This window comes from Acanthochromis polyacanthus, chromosome 19 (genome assembly GCF_021347895.1).
Source record: "Acanthochromis polyacanthus isolate Apoly-LR-REF ecotype Palm Island chromosome 19, KAUST_Apoly_ChrSc, whole genome shotgun sequence".
NCBI classification, from domain to species: Eukaryota; Metazoa; Chordata; class Actinopteri; family Pomacentridae; genus Acanthochromis; species Acanthochromis polyacanthus.
Window position 1 is genome coordinate 11921687 of NC_067131.1, and position 21716 is coordinate 11943402.

Genomic DNA, 21716 nt, shown 5'->3' on the forward strand with positions numbered 1-21716 from the left:
CCAGTCTGGCTTTTTTATGAGTTTTTTTCAGCAGTGGTGTCCTCCTTGGTCGTCTCCCATGAAGTCCACTTTGGCTCAAACAATGACGAATGGTGCGATCTGACACTGATGTACCTTGGCCTTGGAGTTCACCTTTAATTTCTTTGGAGGTTGCTCTGGGCTCTTTGGATACAATTCCAACGATCCGTCTCTTCAATTTGTCGTCAATTTTCCTCTTGCGGCCACGTCCAGGGAGGTTGGCTACTGTCCCGTGGGTCTCGAACTTCTGAATAATATGAGCCACTGTTGTCACAGGAACTTCAAGCTGTTTAGAGATGGTCTTATAGCCTTTACCTTTAAGATGTTTGTCTATAATTTTTTTTCGGATGTCCTGGGACAATTCTCTCCTTCGCTTTCTGTTGTCCATGTTCAGTGTGGTACACACCTTTTCACCAAACAGCAGGGTGACTACTTGTCTCCCTTTAAATAGGCAGACTGACTGATTATGAGTTTGGAAACACCTGTGATGTCAATTAAATGACACACCTGAGTTAATCATGTCACTCTGGTCAAATAGTTTTCAATCTTTTATAGAGGTACCATCATTTTTGTCCAGGCCTGTTTCATTAGTTTGTTTTTTTAAATAATTATGTTAATCAACAATTCAAAAGTAATGGCTGTTTTTGATTATTTAATTTTCAATAAATTTTTATTTATTGTTACTTTTGTGAGTTTCAAGTGATTTCAGTGAGAATTGTGGGTTTTTCCTTCTTTAACTGAGGGGTACCAACAATTTTGTCCACGTGTGTAAAAGGCCAAGATCATCTAACAGTGTTTGTTTGTCATAAGGTAAAACGTGATGATTGTATTAAAACTGTTAATTTTAACAAAGAGCTCACTTGTCCCATCTTCAGTACAGAACTTTGTTTAAATCTTAGAATGAAGAAGGCAAAAGGTGAATACTTTACCATTGGGGCTTTCTTCATCTATGGCAACGATGGTAGCAGGAGGACCCGACCGTGAGAGTTTACATTCTGGAGAGGCGAAAGAGAAAAAGAAAAAAACTTAAAGTTGGCATTGATTCATTCAGGGTTGCACACATCCATTTTTGAAAATCTTGAAATATGAATCTTTACTCTGAAGTCTGCAAGTGATCGCTTCAGAAAAAATAGTATTTCCAGTGCCTTTGAATGAGTTTTGGTGCCATGACTAAGAAATGCTGGAAGTACAAGAGCAATAAATGAGTGGAGATAAATAAAAGATAAGCTTGGCAGACATGATCTAGCCTATAGCTCAGAAACTTCATTCTTCACTCAGTGGTGAGAGGAAATGGACTGGGTAGCAAAAGAGCAGACGAATTATTGGAAGGAAATGTAGTAGAAAAAGAAGTGAGGTAAGGGAGGGAAGAGCTGGCACAGAAGAGAAGCTAATGCCCATTTTTTAAACGACAAACGTAACCCCCTACAACCTCCTCCCTAGAGCCAGCGGGGGTTAATACACTAACACAGTGACTGAACACACAGTTAACAGAGGAAGAGAAATGAGATTGTTCTTACCCTCGTATTGCCAATCTGCAGAAAGAAGACAGCCACAACCCACCAGGAAGGAGGGCAGAGGGTAGCAATCAAGAAAGGATAGGAAGAAGGAAAAAGCAGAAGAGAGAATATCCATGAAAGAACCACCAGAGCAACCAGCAGAAACAAGAGGAGTCAAACTTGAAATGCAGTTAAGCAGGTTTTAAAGTTTTGAAAAGGATAGGCGAGTATGAGCATTATTTGGATGTTCAGTACACAAGTGTATTAATCTCGACCAGCCTTTCCACCTTCTTTCACATCCGCCACCCACACTTTCTGTGTTACTATGAGGAGAAAGTATTTTAACCCTGTCTGGAGGCTTAAAATGGTCCTATTCAGCCAGAAAAAACACCACCACCGACATTCAAGCATTTTCTCTCATCCCTCTGTCCTTGCCAGGATACAGGAAAACAAGAACACCCACATTCGCAGGCTAACGTTATTGTACAGCTCTCGAGGATGGTTGGGAAAATCCCGGAGGAAGGCTGAAAGATATATCTGCTCACCTAGAAAATAGACTTCATGGAACAATGATCACACTTTCTCCCTCTCTCAGTCTGTCTCTCTCTGCCTTCCACGCCACGATAAAGCATTACAGCTGTGCGACATTACAGATTATCTCGAGGTTCATTGGTATTGTTTCTCACCTCTTTTGTAGTAGAAGATGGTAGAGAAAGTCCTGAAATACTAGTTAAGCTGTCCGAGACCGACAAATGAGCTTATTTTAGTGCTGAAAATGATTGGTTTTCTAAGGAGACATGTTCCTTGTTCACACATAAACCCCTTCAGTTTACCTTTCACTCTCTTAAATGTATAGGACATTTGGTGGCAAATCTGCTCAACAATACCAATCTGCACAGTTGAAATATTAGCTCCTTGTTAATTTGTCCCCTGGTGAACATTAATAGGCTAGAAAACTGTTGTTCTAGCTGGCATTATGAGATATTTGATCTGCTAGCACCACAGGATAAATGAATAAGTTCAAACTGTAGCTAAAACTAGTTTATCCAATAATGCCTTTAACATTCTTCTTTTTTAAACAAAATTCTTAGAATTTAAAAACCCAATTTTCATCAAAATTCCCAGCACATTGTTGTTCTTGTTCCTGCTAACCAGTTAGCAGCCTGACCATGCTAAATGTTCGTTTCCAGTTTGCTTTGTGAAATACCTTTTTGATAACCACTACCTCAACTACTTTCCTCACAGTTTCTTCACAGGACATCTGACAATCTTTTACTGCACCAAAATCCAATCTATTAGCCTAATGGAGGACTTAGCATTGGAATTAGAACTTGTGGTTCCAGTAGTTTCTAAAAGTAGAATGGGAAGCAAAGCCTTTAGCTATTAGGCGGTTCTGTGGAACTAGTCCCTCATTTGGGAGGCAGATATAATCTCTACTTCTAAAATTAGGCTTAAAATGTTCTTTTTTGATCAAGTTTATAGAAAGGACTAGCTAAGGTGACCCTGGCCCATCCCTTACTGATGCCACTATAGGCTTTGGCCACTGGGATCTCCGATGATGTACTGAGCCCCTCTTATTCCTTCAATACATTTATGAAAGTGCATGCCATTAACTTTGTGTCCTTCCTTTCTGTGGTTTTTGTTTTGTCCTTTCTCCAGGTATTACTGGTTCCAGAGTTGCACATTTCTGATTTGAGGTTAATGGCCCCACCAACATCCCCAGTGTCTTCTTTTTATTGTCTGTTTCTCCTTATCCTTTTCTCTCTCCCCTCTCCCTTTACCCCGACAGGTCGAGGCAGACGGCTCCCCTCAACGGACCCGATTCTGCCGGAGGTCACAATAAGTGTTTGCTCAAAGTGAATTGTTTGATTATTTGGGTCTCTCTCTATATCAGTGCTTTGAAATGGCTTATGTTGTGAATTTGTACTTCATAAAGAAAACCAAATTGAACCGCAGTAAATTAAAGTCATAGGGAGGCTAACTTACAAAGCGCAGGGGTTTGACATCAAATACCAATATTTATTTTCTGCACATCAAACATTGCTATGTATAGCCTAATAATTGCTAAAAAGATAACAATTTGGTTAAATATTAGAGGAATATGTAGGCATTCTGGTAAATACACTCATTTGCCGGTACTGCTATTTTAATTTCTTTAGTCTAAAGGCTTAGCAAAGCTCTATACATGATATGTTTTGATCTGCTCATGGAACCCTTGGAAAATACACTGGGTGTCAAGCTCTTCACATTTTTGCCTCATGTCAGCCTTTTAATATTTTAATACTTAACAAAGACAACAATCTCTCTCTCTCTCCGCCCAAGTGATTTCAGTTGTCTAAACATATTCACAAAAATGCTATTTATGCTTTAATTGCCAGAGCGTTTTGCAGACACAGTGTTTCCTCATTCCACTGCAAAAACACAACTAGCATTTTGGATGATATGTATATGAGATCTGCACTTACTGTGCACGCCAATGCAATTCAGCACAACAGCTCAGCCAGAAATTCTACTTTCACAAAGCGGATGCGTTCTGAATTTTTGTCGATGTTGTCAGGAAGTTGATGGGCCAAAATTTGACCCCATCACCTTCCTGAAGCTTTTCTAAGGGTGCATCTCAGGTTAGCAGTCCAGAAAGATGCATGAGCCATGGAACAATAGTCACTAGTTACATCACTCACTACCAGCTGGCCTGTGTGTGTGTGTGTGTGTGTGTGTGTGTGTGTGTGTGTGTGTGTGTGTGTGTGTGTGTGTGTGTGTGTGTGTGTGTGTGTGTGTGTGTGTGTGTGTGTGTGTGTGTGAACAGCAGATGACAGATGTGTATCCCCTGCTTGACTGCCTTTTTATCCTTCAGTGTAAGCTGATGCCCCTCATATATTACTAACCAGCCATTTGTTCTCTGTGGGGCATCTCTGTCTCTCCCTTTTTCTCTCCCCTCGGTTTCTTCCCTCCCGTGTCTCGTCTCCTGTGCCTCTCTCTTCTCTACCTGTCAGACTGATTTCATCCCTCAAACAATGAAAATTAAATAATATGAAACAGTAAACGGCCCAGGTTGTAACTTAAAGTGGCACACGAACACGGTGCGATTTCAACGCGGAATGAACTAAATCTGTTGAGAAAAAAAAAGAAAGACAGGCAATTTAAAGTCTCTGTGTGTGTGTGTGTCTATGGCAAATTTGGAGAAATTGCAGACACTTCTTTTGAGTTAAATCCTGATTAAAACAAATGCTTCCAAGTATTTGTGCAAAGTGAAGATGAAATCAATTCAGTCGCCATGCTGTTAGCAGTTTCTAAATTTAATCATGTGATAGGGTAATTCTCTTTCTCCCTGCAAGACACGGAGCAATTCAGGATGAAGAGTTAACTGCATAGAAATGCAAATGCCCTGCACTTCTATCACTAGGTCACAGGCTTATTTCTTCACCCAATAAAGGGGCCCTTATAGCACAGTTAGCGTTCTTTTGTATGCAGGTGCTTATGCCCCTTCAGTGTCTACTCACGCTCACCTTTAAAAGTTTACTTGTGGATTTCTTCATTGATATGTGCTTGTCTTCCTGTAAGCACTCACTCCGTTAAGCATACACTTGCGCTCGCCTCTTTCAAAGTTTTCGGAGGAAAATAATCACCGAAATGACTTTGTGAATGAGCAAGTGAATAAATCCATCTAATGCCAGGTTTCTGTCAAGCTGATGAAAGGCTCCACGGAGAGCTGTGTGAGGAGAATGAGGGTGAAGCATTCAAGGTGTGGAGTTCATAAAAAATAAAAAAATAAAAAGGAAGAAAAATATACTTAAGGCTTTAAAATAGACCTCTTCATTCAGACAATATCACAGGCAGTGAATGAAATAAGCTGGCTCCATTTCAGATTTATCATCCTTCAAAACGGCTCTTCATTTAAACCGGGAGTGTTTCAATCAATAACTTCTTTATTTACTATTCAAATTCGGCCCATCTAAATTTGGCAGGAGGAGTAAGCAGGTACGGGTTGCCAATGATGGCAGGAATAAAAATGTTCCCATTAAGAACAGAGCTGAGGAAGGAGAAAAAGAGGGAGAGAAGTGACTTTGACTGCAGACAATAACAGTCACCCGAGAAGCCAAGCAGGTTTTAGCTCGTGGAAAACAAACCCTGTGCTCAAAACACACAGCTTCGCAACTATCTCCTAGATACACGCATATATTCACAGTGCTTAGGTACCATTTCACACGACTCCATGTGCACATTCACACCACTTTACATAGTTTGCACAATCGAGCCCATATGCATGTCTGCCCTCGCACGCTCACACATGCTAGAGTTACCATCAAATATACATGACTGGGTTGTGACTCAGTGGGGCACCTGGTCAGTGGTGATCTTGTGTGTATATTGAGGCAGGAATGAGTCACTCTACACACAGAAGAGTCCTATAGAGTCTATAATATTGTGTTAATTTCACCAAATTAAAGGAATAGTTTGGCATTTCTTAACGATGTAACACTGTTTTCAAGATAACTTCATTTCCTCTGTTTAATCTGATATCTTAGTTATTATCAGATCAAGTCATACAAGGTCTACATGTTATATTTTCTAAGCTATCCATATCACTTGATATGATAATTTTTTTTTTTTTTACATTTGCCGCTGTAACAAGGAAAACAAACATCATATATTATTACATTTTGTTTTGTTGTGAAGGTATCTTTTCCTAAAAATATAAGGGATAATGTCTGCAATCTGGCATCAGCAGAACCATGATGGTGGGATACTTTAACATTTGGAATTTTCGACAAAAATAGGAGCCTTTGTGTGATTTTACAATCTAAAGTCTTATCCTGCAGCACTTGCAGAGGTGGCAAATCATGCAAATGTTTGTGCTCCAATTTGCAAAAAAAAAAAAAAAAAAAAAGGGAATCCGTGCTAATTCCAAAAAAACAAACAAGTGTTTCTGAATAAATATAGTATATTTAGGAAGAGTCACGTAACATATGTACAGTGCAGCAATGGGACATACTGGGGAAATATTGGAAAGCAAAAAAGAAAACTAATCATAGCTTCAGTACATATAATCCAAGGAGAAATTAGCAGTGTGTCTGTTGACGTATCCTCTAATGGCACAACAATCTGATGGCACAGAGTAGCATGACGGATTGCCCAGCCAAGGATGCTTTCTTCCCGAATGACAGTGAAGAACACCACAGGCATCCCTGATCCTTTGGAGCCGTCACCCTGGCCTGCTTCCACTGAAATAATTGACTCATTTCATCAGATGATGGTTCAGATTGGGACTGTGAGTGATGCACAGTGAGTCATACTTTACAGGAGGGGAAAAGTAGCAGGCAGTCTTTTAAGGACTGTCAGAAGTTAGCTTAGCTTAGCAGAGGAAAGGAAAACAGGTAGTCTAGATCTGTCCCAAGATACAAAGTTCACCTGACAGCACCAAGCTCAGTAGTTATTATATGAGGATAGGGATGGTAATGTATATTCTGGCATTTAATATCTAACAATGTACACTGCCGTTCGAAAATTTGGGTTCATTTAGAAATGTCCTTATTTTTGAAAGAAAAGCATTTTTTTCCAGTAAAGATAACATTAAATTAATCAGAAATACAGTCTGGACATTGTTAATGTGGTAAATGATTATTCTAGCTAAAAAAGGCTGATTTTTTTTTATGGAATATCTGCATAGGAGTACAGAGGACCACTTCCAGCAACCATCACTCCTGTGTTCTAATGCTACATTGTGTTATCTAATCCTGTAGAAAGGCTAATTGATGATAAGAAAACCCCTATGCAATTATGTTAGCACATGAATAAAAGTGTGTATGTTCATGGAAAACATGAATTTGCCTGGTGACCCCAAACATTCGAACGGTAGTGGATATTGACACAATATCCAGCAAGAAGGTTAAACAGAGACATGCATCAGATTAATGGCAAAAAAAAAAAAAAAAAAAAAAGAGATTATATCTGAAAAGCTGTATAGCAGCTACTAACTTTCTGATTTCAGGCTAAACATTTTGTTCCCGAGTTCAAAAAAGTTTCCAGAGCTTTTTAATCAGTCTTTTTTACCGTGCCATATTGTGAAAAATTTGAGCTCATTTGAGCAAGTTGTACTTGACTGCATTCTGCTTGTTACCATCTGTTACATATTTGCTTGGCTACTTTGCCTGGAGTCTCGATCGCGAATGGGAAAACCCAATGATGGTGAACTCCAAAATATGCCGGAGTGATATGTGAGCACACTGTGGAAATAAACGGGCACTATCTCAAGAGACGCCTGTCTCGGTATCGGATTTATCTCTTAAAGCAGAGAGAGGAGGTTGAAAAAAAGCTTCTTTTTTTCATCGTCTTCCACGGCTTGATTGATGGCTACATAATTTCGATCTGGCACACTCAAAAAATGGCAAAGTAAACATTTTATGATGAAGCTGTCCACTCTGATGAGCAAAATTGAAGTGAAATGGATAATGTAACAAGAGATGAGATGGAAAAGTGTGGTTTTCAGTGTGGAGCTGCATCAAGTGATATCTTAAGATGTCATTGAAACTTTTAGAACAGCCTTAAAAAAGCTGCAACAAAATCTGAAGAAAAAATATCATATTGGTTTCTCTAATAAGAGCATACAATGGAATTAATGAGGATTAATGGCATCTCAGTGAATTAATATTTTGAGCAATACTGTATGTGTGCAGCAATCCCACTGAGAGTGTAGGCGTTTATCCAGTAATAGTTTCACTGGGTATGTAAGTTAATTACACATTGGGCATTTTTGATATATACCTTACTTAACATGCAGAATCCCATTTCAAGTTAATTTAACTGTTAAAAGCACATTATTTAAACTGAAAGTGTTAAAAGTGAAGCTACAGTAGTAATTTTCTTAATTTTTTTCTATCTGATGTCATGGTTTCTGGTCTGCAGCACAGCTCAAGACATACATCAAATATTGCTACAGAACAGAGTGGATGGCTGACAGGCTTGACTTCTAAAAATACACCGCACAATCTTTCAAACAAGTGAATTGAGAGACACGGTAGTAAAAGGCTGAAATACGGGGAAAGACAGAGTGGAGAAAGAGTGTTTTTTCCTTCTAAAAGTTCTCATGTGTCATGTCCTTTTTAAAGCCTCCATCAGCAGGTACACCAATCTACACACCTCCCAGGGGTCTGATTCCTCTCTGTCTTCCCTCCCCTACCCCACCGGCCAGCCATTCATCCATCACCCGTTCATCTATCCATCCTCTCCTCTGATCCAGTCATCCATAGAGGACGGAGAAGGAACAGAGGGGACGAAATTGGTGAGGAGAGAGGAGACAATTTGAGGGGGACAGAGGAGAGAAACCGAAGGGAGAGTCAGCAGAGGAGGACAGATTGAAATGAGCGAGGAAGAGGAGAGGACGGTGGCGGGAGGTGGAGTGGAGCGGAGGTGTGATGAGCGGATGGATGGGGAGTTGTGATGAGAGGAGAGGAAGAGGAGAGGAGTAAAAGGAGAGGATTGTCGAAGAGAGACAGTGTGACCTTGTGTTAGATTGATGTACACTCGGGCTCAATGCTGTAGGGATCACCACTTTGTCACTGTGCTGGCTTATCCATTATCCGGACTCTCTCCCTCTCTCTGCCTCAGTATGTCGGGTCTGCTCCCAGACGGTGCAGTGCTGAACACAGCTGACAGCAGTAGTGGTGGTAATCAGACAGCAGTTGTTCAGGAGACACATGGTGGAAATACATAAACACCAATCCAGTACAGTAACCTCAGATGCTCCTGCGGCGGCCTGCCAACTGTAGCATCCAGAGTGCTGTATGAGGGTGTAGACTGGATGTCGACTGTTCCATAAGGACGAGTGGACTCAGAAAAGGCTTGAAGGACTAGTTCAAGATTTTGGGAAACTTTTTTTTTTAAATTAAAAGGAGTGTGTGGATCTCAAAGGCACTATGTGGAGTTTTTGTTCCTCATTTAACCATGCAGCTAAATTCATATACTCACTTTGCACCTCTGAACATTATTTGTTGTCAACACTGTGTTTTACTTTATTATTTTCTCAGCATATTCCATTTTTAACTTTTAAGTCTAATTATTTTATCCTATTTTAAGTACTACGTGACTGCTACTACCAGTGCACAGTTGTTGCTACAGTTCTGTGCCCAAGAGCGTATTAAATATTATGAGTGATGCAATAGATATTTTCAATTAACTTCTGTATTTAGTGAGAAACAGCAAATCTAAATATTATTTTATATTTTTCTATCTAAATGTAAACCTTTATCAAGCTACAGTCTGGATGTGTTTAAGCTAGCTTAGCATGAGGGCTACATCGGAGCTGTTCGCACAGTGATTGGAAAAACTTCCAAAATCTTGCTATCTCAGTGATTGTGTTGACACATGAACTAGTGTCCCACTTTTTAGACTCATCACAGCTTTGATCAAATTCAGAATATGGCATTTATAAGGTGAAATCTGGTCATTCACATCTTCTTATACATGATAAATACTGATATGCTGATTACTGTGCACTTTTTGCTCGGACGCTTTTGATGTTTAGAACACAAACCAGGAATTTAATCTGATCTTCCTGCAAGTGTAAGCCAAACTTTAAATTAATTTGACTGTGTTTACTGAAAATGAGGCCACTCTGGCTTATAGCAGGATTAGCCCTATTAAATACAAACATTGCATTGTGGCTTTGGCTTATCCATGTCCTTAAAGGGAGACGAGAATGACAGGAAATAGTGGTGGATGAAGATGCACAGTGATGATTGGTGGGATAGAGTGGTCATGATGAGGTTGAGTGACCCCAAGTGGGAAGAAAATCTCCATACGAGTAGAACATTCTCTTTTCGGCTGTGTGAAGCAGTGAAATGGCCATGAGGAACAACAATACAAGCACAGGTTCAGTATTTTTAAGAGAGGCTTTAGTTTTGTACAAACTGGGCAGATGCGGAAAGTATTTGTCATCCCAAACTTGACAGAAAGATGCATTCTGTAAATAAGACCATGTTAGGTGCTAATGCTAAGCTGGGCTGAACACTTCCTGACACCAGCTCTGCAATTCATGTACCAACACCGTTGGAAATAAATAAATGTATTTCTTTGAAGCCATTTATTATCTTTTAGCTTTTCTTCTGCCCTGTTTGCTGTGTTGATTCCATTCTTAGCCTTTTCATCTGAACTTTGAGCTCTTCCTATTCAGTGGGAAAGGACTGTGTCCTTCAGCAGTGCACTGCTTAAACAGACTGAGTTACTCCAAAGCACAGTAGGTGTGCATTAAAAGTAAAAGTACTGGTAAAAAATATTTTCAATGAATAGAAGGTGAGTTGGTGTGAAAGAATTTACAAGGATGGAGAGAAAGTGAATGAGGTGAGTTCCAGAAGCAAACAATCGAGTTTCGAGATGGGATGGCAAGGATGGATGAGAAGAAATGGTGGGAATAAAAGGTGAGATGGACAAGAACAGAGAAGAGAAGGTAACACATACCACGAAAGACATTCCTTTCAGATGAAACATCTAATAACAAAAAGAAGCACGAACAAATTTTTAAACCACCCTGGAAACTTCTCCTTCACCCACACTGACACACAGTGGCACAAAATATGCAATGAGTCTGAAGTTGCAGTCCACCACACCAATTGTGCCTCTATAAAACTGGCAAACAAATTTAAAGGGAACCTTTGAAATGTTACAAAAAAGAAAATGAAAATCAAGCTTGTTTCTATTAACGGCTTTGGAGCGAACAAATTGGGCTGCATCGTGTTGCTACGTTTTGCATGGCTTTAATTAACAGAGTGGAGGAAGCTAAAAACAAAACCAGTTGCTTACCACTGGCAAAAAAAAAAACATGAAGAAGTGGGGGGGGGGGGGGGGAGAAAGATTTTTGGAATTAGCAAAAGGGAAATGGATAGAAGTCCTCAGGAACTGTTTTCAGTTAGGAATGTTGTAAATATCCTGTAATATCAGCTGGCATTTGACATATTTCATGCCGTTTGGTGAGAAAGTAAAAATGACTTGATGTGAATTAAATGTTTGCTATGTCAGATCTTATGATAAAAGGTGTTTCCATAATGCATATTCCCTCTTCTTTTGGAAAAAGTCAGAAAAAACATACAGCAAATGTGAATACATTCAAATCAAAGCAAAAATAGTGCCTTTTTTTTTAAGATTTTGCTCTTTTCATTATTTTTTCTAATAAAATACTTCAAAATGTGACCTGTCCAGTGTGTCCCCTGCCTTCGCCCGAGTCAGCTGGGATAGGCTCCAGCACCCCCCGCGACCCTAGTGAGGATAAAGCGGTGTATAGAGGATGGATGGATGGATGGATACTTCAAAATGCGCAGAAAAATGCATCACAGTAACACAGCTGTTGACAAATTGACATTGTGGGTGTTGTTTCACGAGTCCAGCAGGAATATCATCCTCCTGAATCGCACAGCCATACAGTGGATGGACCCAATGTCACCAACACCTACACAATGTGATACAGTCACACAGACAGGACAAAATGACAGAAGCTGCTGAAATGGCAGCCAGAAAAATGAAAAAACTTTCCAGCATTAATTAGATATTATTAGGTGGTCTATAAAATTATAATTGCAGCATTCTGGATTTAGCTTTTTCCATTTGATTAACACAAAAAAGGATGTGGGTTCAGACGTCTGGAATCATGCAGTGCAGGGTTTTTGGAGGAAAATATAATTTGGTTTAGTGCCATGTAGCAAGTGATGGACAAGCAATCCATACCGTATAGGCTTAGTGCCAGTCTGGCTCCAACGCCTCCCTGCCGTGTCGCTTCTGTTTTCCCATTCCTGTGGTGGGCTCATCACATTAAAGGCCCTTTTTTTTAACCAAAATTAATTAAAGGAAAACTAACAAGTTTTCCCTCGCTAGCAGTGCTATCGAGCAAAGTTTTAATGAGCCCGTTCCATTTCATTTACAGCTTGTTATTCATTAGCAGACCCACGATGATGTCACACAGGTGAGGTGAGGTGTCATGCCATCTTCTGAGAGAATTAGCAACACACTAGCAAAGTGCAGCTAAGAAGAGCCAGCTAGTTAACACATTCATGAACAATTTAGAAAAAGCTTTGTAAATTATTCATGAGGAAGAAAAGGTATTTAAACTGCATCCTCATGGAGGTAGGCATAAGGAACTGTCTATATCATGGCGAATGCTGAATGTTTGGCCATGATATAAGACAATAGTTGATGCAGAGCAGGCTGAAAATTGTTTTTCAGTATGTACAGTATAGATGTCCTTGGTAGCAACCATAAAATTGTGTGTCCATTCAGAGCGGTGAAGAGTTAGTGAGGGAGAATTAGTTTGGGAAAGGGCCATAGTCATGCTACTGACATTTACAGAGTCATGCTCTTTCTCTAGGAGATGTTGTCGAAAGCTGGCTGGCCAGAGAAAGTGACAATTAGATGATAGGAGGGAGAAAAAAAGGGAAGAATTTAAAATTGTGAATCACAGAACCACAGGCGTATATTCACACATATACACAATCCGGCAGCTTTACTGTCATACAGGAACTCTCATAGACAATAACTGCACTCACCAGCATTTAGGCTTTAGAGAAGAGCATCCAGAACACAGAGATCCACACACATAACACTCAATATATGACAACCCAAGCAGAACTCTTTCAATCCCTTCTGTTGCGTCTTGTTCACATCCACAGATAAGTCACATTCAATTAAAACAACCATTGAAGCACAACCTACACACAGTACTGGCTTCAGCTTTATTCATAATCAGAGTCAACTCAAGTATAGAAATTCAGCCGAGCTCAGGGTTTGCATTTCAGCTCGCTGTTTTTCACTCGGCTCTGTCACACTGAGAAACGTGAAGCACGAATGTGATGACAGCAGCTAAAGGAAGCTATTTCTGTCCCCTAAGCACAAATTAATTTCAGTAATGAGTATTAAAACAGTATGATCTTAATCACAAGTTATCACAAGTTTCTAGGGAAGAAAACAAACAGGTGTAATTTTTTTTAAAGTGTTTGGAGCTGTTAAATTTCATACCCAAAAGCCTGATATGACACATTGCGCGTTCTTTCACCCTGGGATTGAGGCTCATTAAAAATATACTGATAGTCTTCTCATGTGGGAAACCAAAAGTAAGCAAATACAGCCTTACCAAGGGAGCCAGGCTAATTAAAACATACTAGTACCCCTGTCACGCGGGGGTCCAAACAAGTAAAATCAACCGCTGGTCCTGGGACTAGAGCTCATTAAAAACACACCAGCACTCATGTCATGAGGGGACCAAAAGTGAGTAAAACATTGTCTGTCAAGTGGAAAGCCAGGCTCATTAAAATATGCTATTCTTGTTATGTGCAGATCCACCAGTGCAATGCCTGCAATCCCGTTTGCGAGACCCTGTCAGTGGTAGCACAGGTGTAAACGAATGCATGTGATGAGGACTAAAAGATGGCCTCGAGGGGATCTGAATTAAAGGCTTGTTTAGAAATGCATAGTTGACTGAATTCACAAAGCACCTACATGTTCCCACTTACAGACATGCTAACGTGTGATCCGCTTCTGGCTCTGCACAGACAACTACACACTCGCGGGCGTTCACCTCTCGCTACATCCCCCCCGTCAGCTAAATGCCAACCGGATAAATCTCAAGGACTAAGAGTTAAATGGAATATTAATATTCCGATAAATCGAGCAGAAAGTCAAGAGAGTATTACGCTGAGCTCTCCCACCGGTGATGACTTCATTTCTGTTTTACCTTGCCTCAGTATGCCCCCAGTTCAGGGATATATGGACGTGGATGCTTTTTCAACATAAAAATATCATCGCCACAGTTTTTTCCCATCAATTATTGCGACTGTCAAATGTCGTGAAGAGAGAGAGGAGGCTAAAGCTGCAGATTTCACCATGGTGACATCAACCTAAACATTTATATTGAACCGATCATCAAACCTTGAGCCAAGTAGACTTATATGACTAATATATTAGGTTCTAATTGTGTATTACAGATTAAATAGAAAAAAGACACAACATTCATTAAAGGAGACACATCCTTTCATTAATCTCCCTATAATTTGGTGTACAATTTTGTCTGGTCTGTCAGATCAGGGTAACAAGACTAAGAGTCTCCAGCTATTCCAGCAGCTATGCGAGGCTGCACACAGGCACAGCGGTGCTTAGAGGTACAGCACGGTGGTAAAGGAACTTTTAGATTCTTATCCATCATGCAGTACCACCAGGGAGGTGTCTGATCAATCCTAAATTCATTTTCTGCAGCATGACAACGGCCCCACACATGCAGCTGGGGCCATAAAGAATTATCTTCAGAGACAAGGGGGAGTCCTGCAACAGATGGGAAGGCCCCCACAGAGTCCTGATCTCAGCTTCATCAAGTCAGGCTGGGACTGAATGAATGGATGGAAGCAACTAAGACAAACTGTGGAAACTTCTACAATGTGTTTGTTTCCCTGCCAAGTGCTTTGAAAACCTGCATGCAAGCGTACTTAAATGCACACCAAATGTGAGTTTTAAAAATGATTCTATTAAGGGAACCGATAAATATCGTAACAACTATTCTTGGCATACCTTCAGTGCCTCAAACATGGCACTCTTCAACAGCTGAGATCTCAATCTGGGTCAAAGAGCTGGGCAAACATTGACATTGCTTGAGCCCTGGAGCTGATGTGGCTAAAAATGCCTTCTGAATTACCCAGGATTACCATGACCTCGATGACTAAGAATCTGCACAGACACTGGCACTACAAATCTTACTGTTAGAGACCAAGACCGGGAGATTTAGATTATCGGCCAATATTAAGCACCTATATCTTTCTACGACAAAACATAAAGCAGAAAAAAAAAATGCTCCAGGTAATGCAGAAACGGCACAATCACATAGTTTGTTCATTGGAGCAGCTCCAAGTCCATTGTTTACAATACTGCCAGCACTGTCTGCAGCACATGCAGCAGAGTATGCAGCTGAGCAGACGGTGGTGCGGAGTCAAGCTCAGTTTTCATGGTAAGATGCTAACTAGTTCATAAAATACATTGCTGCAACATTAAGACAACACAATATTCCCACCAATTTCTCTTTTAAACATGACTCAAATGTATATATACAGCACCAAAAGTCTGGACACACCTTCTCATTCAATGGTTGTATTTAATAATTTTGTACATTGTAGATTAATACTGAATACATCAGAACTATAAAAGAATACAAAAGTGTTAATCTTCAGTATTAATCTGCAATGTGGAAAATAATACAAATAAATAAAAGGCCCTGAATGAGAAGGTGTGTCCAAACTTTTGACTGGTAGTGCACATAAACAATATCACAATTTCTTTTCTCTTTAAAATCAGTATCGGACAGAAAAATATCCAGTATCAGTCGAACTCCACTTTCAAGCCTTAGTAACTTACTACAGACTATGCAGAACAGAGAGAAAATGTATTTGTTAATGACCAGTGAGGACTACATGGCACTCTGCATGTACATTTTCAGCTTATTAGAATTAGAATCACTTACGTAGTGATTGTGGCTCAAGCAGCAAGCATAAATGGTAAAGTGTTTGGGGGAAAAACGGATGTGAAAAGGAACAAACGTAAAAGTCTGTAGTAAATGGTATAATAAAAAGCAAACCTGATGATAGTGCTCAACAGGCTCTGACAATATATGTTGCAAGACAATTTACTATTCATCTTAGATATCACACAGTTCAATTATGAACCAGAAAAATCCTGGAACATACTGCGGCTTACTATCTGAGATAAGCCCCAAGTCAAAAAGACGCTACGTGCACAATTCTGATATTAAATCCCTGCTGAGCATCCTTGATGCGCCTCTGAATTATGAGACAGAGCAAAAAAAAAAAAAAAAAAAAGATGAAGGCAAAGTGTAGAGGAAGGAGCAAACGCGATGAAAGACTTCCTTTACCTTCTGTGTCTTGGCCGAGACAGGTTGACAGCAGCAGCAGACAAAGGACTCCTGCTCCCATTACATTTGGCCATTTGACCCGGTCCCATGACAACGGCCCCATGAAGCGCATTCTAGCCATCTTCACCACCATGCTTCACCAAGCATCCAGCTGTGAGGACAGTGAGGGAGAAGGGAACACAGGAACGAAGGTTAGTCACAATCATTAACCTCATATTCAGTGGAGCCACGTGCAACGGTGAAAGCAGCAGGACAAAAACATCTGGTGGCCTCGGTCGGCAATGTCCGCTAATAGAAGAAAAAACAAACTGAAGTGCAGTAATTGCAGGTTCTGCCTCTTTGAGTGCCGTCACCTGTGCCGAGGCTTTTACGGAACATGATGTGGAAGTAGATGCTAACATACAAAACGACATCTGCTACTGAAAGATAGCAGCCGTACAGGGTTTGGTGAACATTCAGGGAAGCAGCGAGAACTAGTTGGGTTCAGATTAAGGCAAGGGAGAATATACTTAACTTCACCCAAAATCTGCACTCATCATCTCCACAGAAGAAACCCTTGAATGAAAAGATGTTTTCCATGTTGACAGTGCAAATACATCCCCGAGGTGAGATGCCCTCACAGTCTGAAGCTCAGATGGCATTTAATATTCATTTTGTGGCTGCACCTCACAGCTACTCCGCCGCAATCTAAAATGTTTGATCAATCTTTGTGCTCATGCATCAAAGTAAATGATTGTTTCACGGGGATTGCCGACTCAATGGAAAATATAGAAACCTGTGGATGATGATAGAGAAGGAAATATTTTGTGCAATGTAAAACGCCGGCGGTGCCAACAACATCTCAGATCTTGCAGTGGAAAATTTGCCACATTTGAAATGCTATACAGAAGAGAGAGAGAGAGAGAGAGAGAGAAATACATTAAGCTGATGTGCATGTCTGTTTGTTTGTGTGTGTAGCTTTTCCGTGTGCACGTCGCTTAAGATGAGATTAATTACATGTTATAGGGAGAACATGCAGCTGAAGGGAGAAGAGGTTTTCTTTGAAGTAAAAGTTACAGAAACATACTCTACTGTCTGAGCCTCTGTGTACATGTCTATAATTTGGTATTTCATTGCTTTGAATAGCTTCGAATCAATGTCCCACATTTACTCAGAAGAAATATCAAATTTAAAGTTCAAATAAAGTACAAGAGAGAAGATCTTTTGGGCGTACACACTCAAAGGGGATGTTAATGTGTGTTTTACATGTTTTTTTCCTCTTCATTTATGTAGAGCAGAGGTCACACTGATGCCACGGAGTGCAGGTAAACACTGGACTTGAATGTGTTTTGACTGTTTTGTGTGTCTTGAACTTGTCCTTTGGCAATTACCATTCATTCCAAACCACTGACTTAGAATAAAAATCAGATGCGGACCTCGGAGTAATAAGTTTGAGAACCCCTGCCCAGACATTTGCAGACTAAATGTCACAGCCAGACCAAAGGGGAGGCTGTCCAGTAAAGTTTGAAAAGTGATTTTGGAGGAGAGCGTTGGTGAGTTTTACAGCTGTGGACAAAATTAAATCAAGAAACCGGTCTGCTGTGCTTGTAGTTTATTCATGGCAGCTGTAGTGATTTCTGCACTCACGAATAATCATTCAAATCGTGAAGGTTTTATTTATTTACTCACTACTTCTGCAGTGGATGATGATTTGTCACATTCAGGAAAACATTTCAGCATTTTAAAAACCGTTTTGACTTTCAGGTTCATAATATCCAAAAGAAATTCTTCTTTAAATTCAATTACCTGAATTATTCAAGATACAGCACCGTGGCTTGCAGACACCTTAACCCCTTGACAACTGCTTCGTTCCCGTCCTCATTAGCTCATTTCCACGGTAATGCTGAGAATATTATTTACCCTAAACAAAAGATTATCCTTAGTAGGACTTTAACTGAGACTAAACTCAGCTAGGCTTATTCAGTAAGGACAACATTAACTGCTTCCCGTCACGGAAAATCTGCCGCCTGTTTAATTAGGACTGATTTATGAAGCTCCCGTGGCAGAGATTACTGTGACAGAGTCAGATTACTATTGCCCTACCCTCTGAATGGAGATGAAGCCGGCTGATAATGAAAATGTAATTGTGATATTCAACCAAACCCCAGAGGTGAAATCCAACAGTCACGGGGACTTGAACCAGGAGCGGCTTCATTGGAAGGACACTCTTTAGACTCACAATGGCGCCGTGCTTTTAACTGGGTCTAACATAATAAACTTGCCATCTATTCATCATGGTGTGCAAGTGCATGCGGTGGACAGTAATCAAGATGTAGCAGAGTGTCAGAGGAAGCCTGCAGGGGAAACTGATAACACCGCTGACATTGCAGAGATACTCCATCTCAACAGGGAAGCAGATGGGTTTTTTCAGTGGCGCTGATTTTTATGAATCACCAGGGACACTAAATGTTTATGAATTCAAAACTTCCAGTTCTGCTAGTCCCGTTGATGAGTTTTATAAATAATTCTGGTAGGTTTTTTTTTAAAATAAGGCTGAGTCCCCAGGCATCTAATCTAAGTGCGGAACCCTTGCTAGTCATATTATGATACTGGCAAGAAACTAATGGACACATGAGGCTGAGTTTGCACCACGGGCATATATGCTGGCTTGTCAGTGCATTTAAGATAACATTAAAAGCTCCAAACACGGATACACTCTGTCAAACTTTAAAACTTTATTATGTGAGCAGGAATGTTGCAAGGCCAGAAATATGAATATAGAGTTAACTGGGGTGAGACACTCTCTACAAACAAGGTCTATTTTTTAAAAATATATATGCATATATTGAATATTAATATTCTACGTAGGCAAGAGCGATGCTTAAGTGGGCAGCTTTAGAGAGTAATTAAATTATAGCTGACGACAACTTTATTTTCATAAAACTTAACTGAAAATCCTGTAGAAGGGCATCTTCCTCGACAAAAGAAAGTCTCCAGGGGAATGTTACCTCTCAAGTCATTTTGATTAATAAAAATGTGGTACTTAAGCATTAGCTTTGTATTCAGATTGTGATGTTACTGTGACTCTAACTTGAAAATAAATCGTGGATAACTCAAACAGAAACTATTTTTTGATTGCAAATTGCAATTAGAGAGATTCTAACTTGACTAAAATTTTTGTTATCATTGATATTTAATTTCCTAACATCAAAACATTTTTATTGTTTTACAAAAAGAATATACATATAGAGTTACTATAAAAAGTATCAATCTGACCCCTTGGAAGTTAGCCCCTTTTGTTGCTTTTCAACATTGAATCACTGTCAAATTATTTTTGCTTTTTCGATCTTTTTTTGCAGCAAAACAAAAGACTCTTTCATGTCAAAGTGAAAACAGATTTCTACAAAGTAACGTCAATTAGTCAGACATGAAATAAGTGATTGCATAAATATTCATCTCCTTTAAAGTAACTCGCCTGATTTAACACAGGTGCAGTCAATTGGTGCTAGAAATTACACAAGTACTTAAATGGAGATCATCTGAGTGCAGTGAATGCAACTGTAGTATGAATAAACATGTATCAGGAGGGTCCAGTCACTGGTGGATCAGTACTCCTGGATTTAACTAAACCATGAAGGCAAAATAACACACCAAGCAACTTTGTGAAGACGTTTTTGAACAGTGTAAGTCAGGAGAGGAGTACAAAAAAGTTTCCAAGTTGCCATGGTGGTGGCAGCGTCATGATATGAAGCATGGTGGTGGCAGCGTCATGATATGGTGATGTGTCTCACCAGCAGTAGAAACATGGGCACTGACCTGAGACATACAGCCAAAGCTACACAGAGGTGGTTTAAACACAACCAGGAGAATGTTCTGAAGGGGCAGCTCCCATCCAATTGAGAATTTGTGGCCGAACTTAAAAAAAAAGTCCAATGTTTAATGTCCATCCCTGTGCAACCTGACAGAGCTTGAGCAATTGTGCAAAGAAGGATAAAACTGCAGTGATTTGCAAAGCTGATTTAAACCTATCACTGCTTTAATCGTGGCTATGAACCACTGACTTGAAAAGGGGGAATACTTGAACAGTCACTTAATATAAGTTTTATATGTTTATATATTATAATTAATTGACAATGCTTTGAAGACATCTGTTTCATTTTGACAATGAAGATTTTTTTTGTTGCAAACTCTTGTCAAACAAGCACAATTAAACTGACCATGATTCAATGTTGAAAAGCAATATAAGGGGAAAACTTCCTAGATGGATGAATGATTTTTGCAGACAATGCAACCGTATATTTGCAGTAATGCTGCGTCTTTGAACTGGAACATATTGCAAACATTCCACAACAAGTATAGAATGAAATGTAGCATTACTGTTACAATAAAAGGAAAGCAGTTTCAGCTCAGAAAAGAAAAATAGCAGGGTGAAGGCCGTCCCCATTGTTAAATACATGCCGACTCAACATACATTCTGTTCAAACCCACTGACTCAAACTGTGAAACTCCCTCAAGGGTTGAACTTTTCCTTTTTTCATAATCGGAATTTGTCAAACCAATGACAACAAATCCAAAACAGACTTGTTTCAGGCAATGACCCGCTCTCAGAGGAGCTCAGTAGCCTGTTGTAACGAGGCGACACAAAGCCAGATTGATTTTTGACAGCGATGAACAGAAAAACAAAGACAGGCATGTGCGCCTCTGCTCACAATTGACCTTAGAGCAGAAATCAAAAGTGTACTATTGTATCAAAAACTGACAGCTCCCTTTATTACCAAATTATACTGCCAGATACTTTTGCTTAAATGGGAAAGCAAAGCATCCTTGAATTATGAGACTATGTTCAAAAATACATTGATCCAAAGCAGAATTTTTGCAGACTCTCGCCGTCTGCTCTCTCAACCTTATATGATTTGCCTAAAGACATCCACTGATGTTTATCTACACACTAAGATGAGTCCCTGAATGCAAGCTAGGCTCAATAAATGAATATTTCTCTTATTGTAGTTTGCTTCTGCCAAACTATGTGACCCCAGATAACTGATTATTCTTATTAAATGTAGACCAATCACAGGGGGGAAATGGAGATAAAGAGAAGTCAGACCATTATAGCACATTAGAATTATTAAGCTGGAGAAAATTGAGAGGCTGAAAATAGGGCTGCAAGTCATTATAAAGCAACGTCTTCATAATGTTAATAAAGTTAAGGTGTCCCACATATTGTGTATAGTCCAGCTTCTACATTTAAGGAGGTAAAATTTATGTTTTACACTCTGCTGGCAGCACTGGCATTTATTTCCATACGAGCTGCTGCCAAAAGCTAATTCTGGAGA

The 21716-nt window shown here is 39.8% G+C and overlaps 1 protein-coding gene across 1 annotated transcript in view; it reads right to left on the bottom strand.

Annotated features, from left to right (window-relative positions):
- Positions 1–21716, bottom strand: part of LOC110958640 (protocadherin-15-like) — a 209603-nt gene that overhangs the window by 164731 nt on the left and 23156 nt on the right. The window contains exons 2-4 of the mRNA XM_022205268.2: positions 16405–16555; positions 1536–1550; positions 948–1013 (exon numbers count right to left, since the gene is read on the bottom strand). Coding sequence (XP_022060960.1) covers positions 948–1013; positions 1536–1550; positions 16405–16537 — 214 coding nt within the window. The 5' untranslated portion in view covers positions 16538–16555. The remainder of the gene's footprint in view (positions 1–947; positions 1014–1535; positions 1551–16404; positions 16556–21716) is intronic.